Genomic DNA, 12728 nt, shown 5'->3' with positions numbered 1-12728 from the left:
CGAGCAGTACAAAGTGCAAGCAAGAAGGTAACTAGTATGATAAGAAAATCCAAATCAGACAATGAGAGAAAAGTAGAGAAGGACAAAGAAAATCAATGAGTTTTTTTTGTTATGTAGCAAGTAAGAGGGAAAATGACTATGGTAGGATGACATTAATTAATGCTAATGGTAAGAAGTTGACAGAGACAAAAAAAAATAGCTGAGTGAATGATCATTTTGCAAAGGTATACATCCAGGTGGAGATTTTGCAGTTGCTGATGTGACAGAGATGCATGTCAAATTTAAGATAGACGAAGAGGAGCTCTTCAGCATATTGAAAAATATCAATGCAAATACAACAGTGTAACTGGATGCCAGGTTGTGTGGCATCCTATCAAAGGGCTTTGTAAAATCTAAATATACCACTAGATATTCAGACATGGCTTCAGTTACATATTTCTTGACTAGTGCCAAAGCAGAAATTATCTCCTTTCACTTAACATCACATTAACAATAACATCCTCTGATACAATGATCAAATCTAAAACTGTTAGTTCTATTTACCCTGCAATCCATGCAGCTAAGATCATTATCTTTCAAACACTAAAAAATGTATTCTGCTTAGTCTTATAAGCTATCTTTCCATTTCAATGTATATAATTAAAATAATCCATCACCCTCTTCTTGTTTCCTAAATCAATTTGCTTATATATTTCATCACCATGCTCCACATTTGCAGGCCTATAGCAACATTTCACTAAATATCAACACCCCACACCATACTGCCTCAAAACTAATGCCACTATTCCACCTGTGCATATATCCTTTGATGGTAGAGGGACAATCATTTTGGGAGAGAGTTGTCTTTTAGCATCATTCACAAGAAAACACTATACACACCCTCTGTCCAAAAAGAAACCGAACTTTTGATAGAAAATAAAACACAGGCCAATTATAATTATTCAAATAATTTATTTCAATCAATATACTCTTCCTCAGCTTCGATACAGCATGTGGCATGGTCAATTAATTCGTTAAATGAGTTTTTTATATTTGTTTTTGGGATACTGTTGAGGGTTGTGGTTACTGCCACTTGAATGTTTTCAATGGTGTCATATCGCTTTCCTTTCATTGGCAAATGAAGTCGGGGGGATGAAAACGAAGTCACTGGGTGCTAAATCAGGTGAATACGGCAAGTGACCCAACACACAAACTTGGTTTTTGCTCAAAAACTGTCTCACAATGTTTGAACGATGAGATGGTGCATTATCGTCCAAAAGTGCCAGCTGCCTGCATCACGATATTCGTGCCGTACGCAATTAATTCTCGCTATCGATTGCTTCAAAACTTCAAGATAAAACTCACCATTGACCATTTGGTCAGGCAGAATGAATTCTTTGTGGATAATGCCAGTGGAATCGTAGAAACAAATCAGCATTGTCTTTACTTTTGACTTCTCCGAGCGACTTTTTTTTCGGATGCCCCTCTTCTGGTGATCTCCACTCAGCACTCTGACGCTTTGTTTCAGGTTCATACTCAAAACATCACATTTCGCCACCAGTAACAATCATTTCAAGGAATTTTTAGTCCTTACAAGTGGTTTTAATGAGGTCCTTGCAGTGTTCAATTCGATACATTTTTTGGTCATCGGTCAACTTGTGGGGGAACAAATCGCGAATTCAATTTACGAAGGTCCAAACTCTTGGTCAAAATGTTGTGCATTGATTTTGGAATCCCCAATTCATCTTCAATCAATCTTTGATGAAATCATGCACTTTTTGGATGTTAACTTTGCTCAGTCCACTTTTTGGACAGCCTGGCTTTTCGTCGTCCTCGAGCAGCTTACAACCACTTTGAAATTGCTTAAACCACTCGTAAACTCAAGTACGAGATAAGCATTCATCACTTTGCTTTTTGAAGCATTTGATGCATTTCAGTAAAACTCTTACCAAGTTTAACACAAAAGTCAATCACAGCTCTCTGTTTGAAACTCATTTTCTGACCGTTCGTCAAAACACACTGTCATTCTTGGCACTATAACTCAGCTTCTAATGAAACAAATGTCATAAACAGTTGAAACAACACTAATGAAGGTTGCCACTTTCAACAACAAAAAGATACAACAAGTGGCGCTACTAGTTTCTTCTATTTTTGAAAAGTTCAGTTTCTTTTTGGACAGAGGGTGTATATCCCTTACTCCTTATTGTCATCAACACATGATTATTCAGTTCTGTTTTTTTGTTTATATCAACAATTTCTGGGCAAACCAGTTCAACAATTTCATCTCTCTCTTTTATTTTGATACTCTGGCATTAAGAACACACCCATTTTTGGGTCTATAATCAGTCACATTCATGCTACCTCTCAGCTATGACTCCTGCATATCTGACCTGATTTTTCTCCTACTTATCACAACCTATATTTCTGTAGACCCAACCACATTTTGTGCATCTCAGACCATCTTTTTATATACTGATCACCATCACACACACACACACATATGAACTACTGTTTTTACCTGCAGACTTCTTATATCATGGTTTCTTGGTTCAGTTTCAGCATCCCAGGTCCATGAGAAATGGTAATTTTCATTGCTGAGATCATCAACACCTGCAATAATTTGGTGTATAGCATATGTAGGGCTATATAAGCGCACAGCTTAGAGAAAGCACACTGAGAGTGGAGAAACTGGTGATGGTGAATTTAAGGAAGTTCAAGGCAGGCTCAGTAATAGTCTGAGTGATCCCAACACAAAGTGATGACTTTTTTTAAATATTAAGTGGCAATAATTCTGAATTATTATAAGTACATAAAGAATAAATACCTGTTTTCAGGTATCTCACTGCTTGTGTATTCCAATAATTCTTTTAAAGAGTAATACACTTGAAGCATATTTTTTACGAACATTTCTTTCTCTTCTTTTTTCGCAATTTTAGGCAGTTCGCCTGACAGATATAATATCATTGGGGCAAGAATTTCTGAAACCTAAGGGAAAAAAGATTACATTTCTAAACCTATTTTATAATTTCAAGATTAAATTATATAAGACATAATTATTAAGTGTTATTCCTGCAGGCTATGTAATTAAGTTAGGCTGATAAACTATATAAGCAGTATCAAATAATTAGTGCAGATGTATGGTTTGATAAGAATGGTACCACCATATGACTAGCAATGATAGAGAGAGAGAGAGAGAGAGCTGTGGCAATGCCAGAGAAATGACTTGTGTCAATGCCAAAGAGATGGCTCGTAGCAATAATGTTTATTAAATAGGTTTTATATAATTCAAACTGAAATTGGAAATATAAACATTTTCATGGAATGCAACACTTCTTTGTTATATGAAAAAAAAAAAAAAAAAACAGTAACTTCTGATGCACGAAATCATACATACAGCCTGTAGACAAAAAAAAAGTTTACACCTACTGTAACTGACAAAACAAAAATAGTTTTAAGGGGTAAACTGTACCTGACAGAAAATTATATTTTTATTTCTATCACTTACCTAAGCATGAGAAAACATATGTTTCATGTGAAGAAACTTCATAAGTAGCCTACTTGTATATGGAGGAAGATGACTTTACATGAAACTATTCTAGTACCGCATAATGCATAGCATGCATTATGGGAGGGGTCATTACCTAGACCAGCTCTGACCATTATTAAGATTCATTAATTTATTCAATACATCACTTGTCTCTGAATGAACACCCTAGTAATGGTTTCAAGTCATACACTGATCATCTGAATTTTTCCCTGTTACTGAACTACAGGCAGATATTCAGTTATTTGAAGATGATGTGCAGCTTGTTGATATTTTGGCTCTTCAAGAAGATCTGAATATGCTGGAGAGGCTGGAAAATTAATGAGGAAATCAGTTTAGTGCAGCTAAATATAAGGCTTCGAAATTTGGGATCAACAGATGGGATGCTTCATATTGGTGGAGTCATACTGTGAGAAGGGTGGAAGCAAGGAATCTTGGAGTGATTATAGATAGATATTCGAAGTTCGGAGGACATATTTCAAAAGTTGTAAAGACAATCTAGAGAACTGCTGCAATATTAAGGAGGATGTTGACTAATAGAGATAAAAGGGTGGTAGTTCATTGTGTAAAGTTCTGATTAACTACATTTGATTTACTGTGCTCAGAACTCGTCACTGGGATTTGAAGGGAATGAACAACCTTGGAAGAGTGCAGAGGTGGATAATGAAAATGATATCAGGACTGGACAATGTTGGTTATAAAGGCAGACTGAAGGCATGCAGGCTACAGAGTTTGGTGGACAGAAGATGAAGGAAAGATATGAATGTGACTTTTAAGCTGTTGAAAGATATTTACAGGATTAACACTGGAGAGATTTTTTATGTGGTAGAAAGGAAGGGGGGGGGGAGAAAGAACAAAGACAAGGGGCTGTCCCTGGAAGTTGCAAAAGCAAGTAGTAAGTAAGAGGTAAGAAGTAAGTTTTTTCATTGGAGAGTGATTGGAACGTAGAATGAATTGTCGTGGTGAGAGCACTAACAGTGGATGAGTTTAAGGAATAGTATAATACTATAAGACTATGTTATCTAAAGTGGACCTGCCATAATAGGTCTTATGACTATGAAGGATGGACATAATAATAATTACATCTTCTTGTTTATCTGGATGAACATAATCTTGGCCAGTCTCCCATCTTATAAGGCTAGCGAACCTAATCTCCCATCTTATGAGCTAGTCATAAGATGGGAGAAGAATATACTGGAGTAGGAGCCTTCTTGAGATTGTCCCACCTAGAGTGGCTTTCACTGTTCAGGGTTACATGTGACTTTGGAGAACAACTTTCACTTATGCTAACTGATCTAACAAACAAAAAAAAAAGTATACATAAAAAAAGGCAACACCCAAATACATTTTGATTAATTAAACTACAGAGTGACAACAGAGGATGGGAAACTATGAATACCCCTGAATGATTTCTTCTAGAGAAAAAAATTTAAACAAATCTGGATTAGGTTTTCACATCACCAATTAGAAACATCAAGTTAATTGGTAACTTGATGTTTGGTAACTAAAATGTGATACATGGAATTTAATAATACAGTATATGCAAATTTAATGAGGCAAGCAAGATGATAAGCTGTCCAACCCAACATAATAAAAACCAAGGTCTAATCTTAAATCAAATCTGGGAAGCATACATAAAGGATCTACATATTAATGAATTAGATTATGAGGCAGGTATGTGATATCTTGTAACAATGAACTGCATATCTGATATCACATCACCAATGAGAAACATCAAGTTAATTGGTAACTCACTAAACTATGTTCAACAACTGTCACATGTTGAATGAATTAAAAAAAAAATTATAGTTATTAATTCAGAAATTTCTTTGTAAATACTGCTAACCTACAATTTCTATTTATGTTCTGTCCCAATCTTAAGAAGTACAGAATCGTGTTGTATGCAACTAGTAATTAATTTATTAAAGAATTTTACTTTTTCCTTGCCAGTAATTAACAAAACGTGGTTTGAATGCTGTCAAAATGCCAAACGTCTAGTTTGGAATTTTGGCTAATTTTTCTATTCTTCCATATAAATTTATTCAACAGGCTCCCCACCACCAGCTTTACTTATTTTGTTGTCTATTTTTCAATTTAATAAAATTGCCTAAAAACTGCCTAAATAGCTGAAATATTTTGCTTTCTATAAGTTCTTTATTGAGAATGCAGTCAATTTTTATTTACTTATCTATGAAATTAAGCGGGAACGTCCGTGCGGTTAGCCTAGTTGCTGTGCGCTTTGCAACCATATGCCTGGGGAAGGAGTGTCCTAGGTTCGATTCCCGTCAGTGACGTGAGGAGCTGAAGTATGTCCCTCAGCCATAGCCAAGTTAGCTGGTCTTGGGCATGGACAGTAGAGCTTTTTCATCAGTTTATTAAGAGGATTTTCATTCTGCAAAGCAGGCAAACCAGCCTTGGGAACTCAACACTATGGACATAGGATACACTGGGGGAGTAGGGCTGACCACCTTATCCTTTGAATGGTTTGAGGTCCGATGATTAATAAAATCCTCAACACTGCAAGGTAAAAGAGGGAAAAGGAAAATGAGATGATGAATTAGACAGGAACATAGAAAACAAAGTTTTCTATGTTCCTGCCTAATTTCATAGTTTTGGTCTTTTTGTTGCTGATTTTCATGGCAAATTTGTTACAACTGTTATTCAGTTTAGTTAGAGAATCCTGGAGACCTGAAGCGGATGTGTTTAAGGAGTACAACATCATGTGTATAAAGCAAAGAGCTAAGTTTGATATCTCTGATTCTATTTCATATATATATAGATATTAAATCCGAGTGGTGACACAGGAGGCCTGTGATGGACTCCTCTCTTTATTGATTTCCATTCTGTAACTTTTTCATAGATTCTTACAATATTTGGTTGTTTTGATACATGTTAATTATTTCTGCAAGTAACTGATTTGAAATCATTCACTTCATGAGCATTATCTATGGTTTGTTCCTTAAGAACTTTATCAAAAGCTTTCTGGTAATCTATGTTGCACAGATGGAATGGGATGGAAACATCAATGGATATGGAGGAAAAACATATATGGAGGAAAAAAATGCACATAAATCTGGACTAGCTTTTCACACTACCAACAACAAGTTAATTGGTAACGCTATGTGTGTTTATCCTCATGGGCTCACTTTAATGAGTACGGGCATGGCAAACCCGACCTGATGCTGGACCATGCCTTACTTTATGTAATATACATCTGTTATATTATATGTAGACTGGTCCTCTCCCCTTCTTTCTTTGCTTCTTTCTTCTTACCCCCAATGCTATTAGAGTATTCGAGGGATAGGATTGAATCTTTCCTATCTTGCTATATCATTTCGCCTATTGCAGCCACCGAAAGGGGAAAGCTAGCCCCAATAGGTGCTGGTCCTAAGCCCGGATAAATGGCGAGGGGTTGACGTAGGAAGGGCATCCTGTCATAAAACTTCATTGCCAGCTCTAGCTATGATCAAATGAGTCAAATAGAAAGTGATACAAGGGCTAGGGTGATGCGAAGCCACATCACCCTGCAGCTGTGAGAAGTGGACGAGGGCTACCGCATCAAGGGCGGGTGCAGTTAAAGAAGCAAGCCAAGCAAGTGGAGAGAGAGAGAGAGAATGTTGCAAGTGGGAACGTTGAATGTTGGAAGCATGACTGGAAAGGGAAGAGAGGTGGCAGACATGATGAGGAAGAGGAAGTTGGACATTTTATGATTGCAGGAGACAAGGTGGATGGGGGAAAAGGTGAAGGAACTAGGAGATGGGTATAAATTGTTCTACTCTGGAGTGAATAAAGAGGGAAGAAATAGTGTCGGAATTGTGGTGTGTGGCAGAATGAAGGGCGAAGTACTGGAAGTGGGAGGAACGACAGGATCATGCAAATGAAACTGGATCTTGGAGAAGAGCAACTGGCCGTCTTAGGTGTATACACCCCACAAGTTGGCTGTACAGCAGAAGAGAAAGATGAATTCTGGAATGTGTTAGATGAAGAAATGAGGGAACTGGAAGAAAACAAGATGGTGATTGTCGGAGGAGACTTGAACAGATGCATAGGAGACAGAATAGGGACTGTGAAAGGGTACATGGTGGCCATGTACCCTTTCACAGTCCCTTATTTTAAAGTCTGTGAACAAACTTTAAAATAAGGTCAAAGATAAGAACCTTTGGAAGCCATGGGAGGAAGAAAATTAAGTGGTTTCGCTTAAAAGAAGAGAGTGTAAGGAACCGTTTTAGAAGGTGTCAGAGAGGATTTCGGATGGACTAGAAAGTGTACAAGACTTGTGGAGACATAATTCAAAATTAATTCTAAGCTGTTCAATTAAGGTGCTTGGTGAAACATCCAGAAAGATTAGAGAGCAGAAGGAGGGTTGGTGGTGGAATAATAATGAACAAGAAGCAGTGATGGCTAAGAGGAAGGCAAAGCAGAAGTGGGACGAGTCAAGAGTGGAAGAGGACAGAGAGGAGCCAAGAGAGTTGTTGCACAGGCGAAGGCCATGGCATATAAAGAACTTTATGATCAATTAGAAACAAAGGAAGGACAGAGAAAGATTTATCGATTGGCAAAATGTAGAAATAAGGCATCAAAGGACATCGTACATGTGAGGTAGATCAAAGACTCTGGAGGAAGAGTATTAAGGAGGGATGTGGATATAAGAAACAGATGGAGAATATACTTTGAAGTGCTTTTGAATGAAGAAAATGTAAGGACTCACAGAGGGAGCCTTATGAGGGGATGGTGCAGAACATTAGTAGAGTGGACGTGAAGGAAGCCATAAAGAGGATGAAGAATGGAAAATCAATGGACCCTGACAGGATACCAATGGAGGCATGGAAGGCATTGGGGGAAGAGGGAATTGACCTGCTGTGGGACCTGTTAATAAAAGTTTGTCAACAGGAAAATATACCTGTGGAATGGAGGGAAAATACTCTTGTCCCCATCTACAAGAGTAAAGGGGGATGTCCAAGACTGTAAGAACTACAGAGGAATAAAGTTGATGTCCCACACAATGAAAATCCTAGAGAGGGTTCTTGATGGAAAACTGAGGAAGGAGGCGGAGATTGCAAAGGAGCAATTTGGCTTCATGCCTGATCGATCAACGACAGATGCTATCTTTGGGTTACGACAGACGATGGAAAAGTTTTGAGAGAAGCATCAGGAGCTACATCTGGTATTTATTGATCTGGAGAAAGTGCACGATAGAGTGCCAAGGCAAGAAGTCTGGAGGTGTCTAAGCAAGAAGAAGATACAGGAGAAATATGTCAGGTTGGTGCAGGAGATGTACAGAACAGTGAAGACAAGAGTTCAAACCTGCCTGGGAGAGACAGAAAGTTTTCCAGTGACAGTTGGCTTCCATCAAGGATCGGCATTAAGTCCGTTCCTGTTTAATATTGTGATGGAGGAGGTGAGAGAAGACATGCCTTGGAATGTTGTATGCAGATGACATCGTGCTGTGTGCAGAATCAAGAGAAGAAGTGGTAACTAAACTGGAAAGTTGGAAGAAAGTACTGGAAGAGAGAGGAATGAGACTGAGCAGAAGTAAGACAGAGTATATGTGTTGCAAAGTGGATGGCAGCCAGGAGACATATCCGAAGCTGGAAGGAAATGTCATCAGGAAGGTTAGGGACTTTAGATACTTAGGTTCAACAGTGAAAGAGGATGGAGAGGCTGAAAAGGAAGTGGGATGCAGGATACAAGAAGGATGGAGGAACTGGAGAGAGAGATGGCTGGAGTGTCATGAGATAAGAGGTTGCCGATCAATCTAAAAGACAAAATCTACAGGACAGTAGTGAGACCAGCTATGACGTATACTATGGAAACTGTGGCCCTGAGGAAAAATAACATAGCAACCCTACTTAAGTGGGAAAAGCTGCAGAAGAAGATGTGTGTTTTGAAGAATTCACAATCCTTTTCCATTAGGATTTTTAATGCAAAAGCTGGGTCAATGCACTGTCATCATTTTTGGACGCCACTTTGTTCTTCACACAGTTTATCTTCTACATATGATCTAATTACCCTTTAATTATCCTGAAGATAAGGAAAGTAGTATTGAAGAGACAGAAGTGCTTGGAAGTGGAAACGATGGTAGTGTGGGAGAAGAACAGAGAATGGGATTGCAAGAGGAACGGGGAAATGGGGAGAGTCCAGGTGGACAGGGAGACATGAGGTAGGGAGAGTGGATGTTGAAAGTAGCAGTAAATGTGTGTATAGAGATGGAGTATATTGTGATGTGGGTGGGGAAGTTGAGACTGAGCAGATATATATGGTAAGTGATGATAAAGGTGATTGGGCAAGAACAGGTGTGGTAGGGAAATCACAACCAACCAGTGGCTTGGATAGGATTGGTTACAGACATAAAAATGAATTGCTATGTTAGTTTACGAATGCCAGAAGTATCAGAAATAAGGGGAATGAAATGGTTTTAGTGATTGAGATTATTCGCCCCAAAATCACTAGAATAAGTGAAACATAATTGAATGAAGATGATATCATAATGGGAATAGAAATGGAAGGATACAGTATCTTTTGAGAGAATGTGGGGGAGGGGGGAGAAGTGCCATTGATGATAGCAGGGGAATTAAGTACACAAAGGGTAGACATGAAAGAGGGAAATAGTAGCACTGGTTATGAGGCAGTGTGGTGCAATGTGGAAGTTGACATGAATACATATTTAGTCGGATGTTGCTATAGGCCAGGGAATGTGGTGATAAAGAAATGTATAAACAACTTGGATTTGTGAACAAAGGAAAGGTAATTATTATGGGCAATTTTAATTAAAGCAGTATAGATTGGAATGAAGAAATAGCATTTGGGAATAAGGAAATATTGCTTGAGTTCTTCAGAGATAACAATCTCAGGCAGCATGTAAAGGACGGCACACGAGGATTGAGAGTTTAAATCTGATCATTTTCATAGGATGTAATTCTGAATGGGGTTTCACACTTTCCTCCAGTTGGTGAGAGTGATCACCTGGGTTATGGTTAGCCACATGTAGAATTTTGTGAGGAAAGGATATATGTGGAATTATAACTTTGGTTATTATGACAAGCTTAGGAGACAGCTTGGAGCTATAGTATATGGAATGAGGAGTTGAATGGCAAAGAAATACATAACAGCATCAAAGTGTGAATGTATTCCAAAGGTCAAAAGGGATGAATAAGGTAAGTGTAAAATGGATGAATGAGGGGGATTAAGCATGAAATCTGGAAGAAGGTAAATTGGAGACAGTGCAAGATGAATAATGATAATAATCATTTTCATGAAGAGTATAAAGAACAAGCCAGGAAAGTGACTCAGTAAAGAAAACAAAAGTGCAGTATGAGGAGAAATTGGCAAATCAGGAGAAGAAAAACCATAGAGTTATTTTTATAAGGGTGTTTCACCCTGATCAGGGTGGAATCACGAGGAACTTACGTGTAGAGAACATAGGAGAGGATGACTTAATTGTGAGTGAGCAGGAGGAATATGAGGAAATAAATAACTTTTATGTCAATAAGGTAATAGGATTTGATGACATATCACCATGCATCTTAAGAGGAATTGGCAGCAGCATTGGCATGCTTGTTTAATAAGAGTCTTACAACAGTAGCACAGGTTCCAAGGTAGTGGAAAGAAGGTAAAATTCTTCCACTACATAAAGGTGGTGATAAGGCTATGGCTTCAAATTATAGGCCAATCTGTATAGCTGCAGTTGTGGTGAAGGTACTAGAGAGATTGGTGAGAAGTAGAATACAGAAATGGGTTGAAATCAGCAGTATTCTTTGTGGGTATTAGCATGGGTTTATTATGGGGAGATCATCTTTTTACTAACTTACATATGTACTATAAGAAGACAAACTAATAAATAAACCAAAACAGATGGGATTGAATAACAGACTTCTGAGATGGATCAGTGACTGGCATTCAGCTAGGTATCAAAAAGTTGTATATAGGGGTATGGTATACACAGCAAGGGTCAGTTTTGGGACCATTGTCCCAAATTTGGGACCAATATGAAAATGATATTGGGATGGGTTTAACTAGTGATATGTAGCTGTTTGTAAAACTGGGGAGAGCAATGCAGAGTCAAGCAGATGTTATGGCCTTCAGGAGGAATTGAATAGATTGCATGAATGGGCAGGTAAATGGAACTATCAGTTCAATATGGCAAAGTGTAAGGTTTTGAAATTTGGTAAGCAATGATGGGATGCAAAGTATACACTTGGTGAGGAAACTTTAAAGGAGGCAGAGGAAACAAGAGATCTGGTGGTGGACAAGGACCTGAAATTCAGGAGCCACATTTCACAAGTTGTGAAGACATCACATCAGATAATAGCAATGATGCAGAGGACCCTGACATGCATAAATAAAGAATTTATGATGTCATTGTATAAAGCCTTGATCAGGCCTCATATGGATTATTGTGCACTGATATCTGGTCACTGGGTTTTCATGGTGATGAGGATATGTTGGAAAGGGTCCAAAGAATATTCACAAAATACGTAGTGGTCTTTTGAATGTGAAGTATGAGGACAGATTGAAAGAATGTAAATTGCAGAGCCTTGTGAATAGGAGGAAGAGGGGGAGGATATGATTGAGACATATAAACTAGACAGGTGTTGTTATCAGGTTGACATTGAAGAGATTTTTCATAAAATGGGAGAGGGGTGGAATAGAACAAGAGGCCATCACTTCAAACTGTATAAAGAGGGTGTGAGCAGAAGAATGAGATTTTTCTTTGCATGGAGAGTGGAATGCATTGCCTGAGTGTGTTGTGAATGTTGACACACTGAATCATTTTAAGGCATGGTTTGATCAGCATTGTGTACAATAGTGTGTACCTCCCACAATGAGTCTCTGACTTCATGAGGTTGGATATTAATAATAATAATAATTTTTGAAGTTATTATTTGTGTACATAACCTGTTACCAGTATTTCAAAAACTCATTCTTCTATAGCTTTCATAGTTGCATTTACTGCCTTTTTTATATTCTGTAATAATGATGACCTTATTCCACTTTCTGATATTCTTTTTTGGTGCCAGATATTAATTAATTAATTTTTAAAAAATTTTTGAACAGGATGCCTACATATTTAATAACTTCCATATTTATTCCACCTTACGCTGTGGATTTCCCTGATTTACTCGGATGTGTCACTTGTTAGTGGTTAGTAGTTAGCATTTTGTCAGTTTTAGTTACATTACTATCTTGTCTTAAGTTTCGGAAGAAG

The 12728-nt window shown here is 37.9% G+C and overlaps 1 protein-coding gene across 1 annotated transcript in view; it reads right to left on the bottom strand.

Moving 5' to 3' along the window:
- The window catches only part of LOC150108656 (uncharacterized), a 195497-nt gene that overhangs the window by 113099 nt on the left and 69670 nt on the right, over positions 1 to 12728 (bottom strand). The window contains exon 2 of the mRNA XM_090390497.1: positions 2804 to 2964. Coding sequence (XP_090246623.1) covers positions 2804 to 2964 — 161 coding nt within the window. The remainder of the gene's footprint in view (positions 1 to 2803; positions 2965 to 12728) is intronic.

Source organism: Typopeltis vanoorti, chromosome 3 (genome assembly GCF_054136105.1).
Source record: "Typopeltis vanoorti isolate ZY-2024b chromosome 3, IOZ_Tvanoo_1.0, whole genome shotgun sequence".
NCBI classification, from domain to species: Eukaryota; Metazoa; Arthropoda; class Arachnida; order Uropygi; family Thelyphonidae; genus Typopeltis; species Typopeltis vanoorti.
The sequence above is the reverse complement of the archived record's forward strand: the minus strand, read 5'-3'. Positions and strand labels throughout refer to the sequence as shown.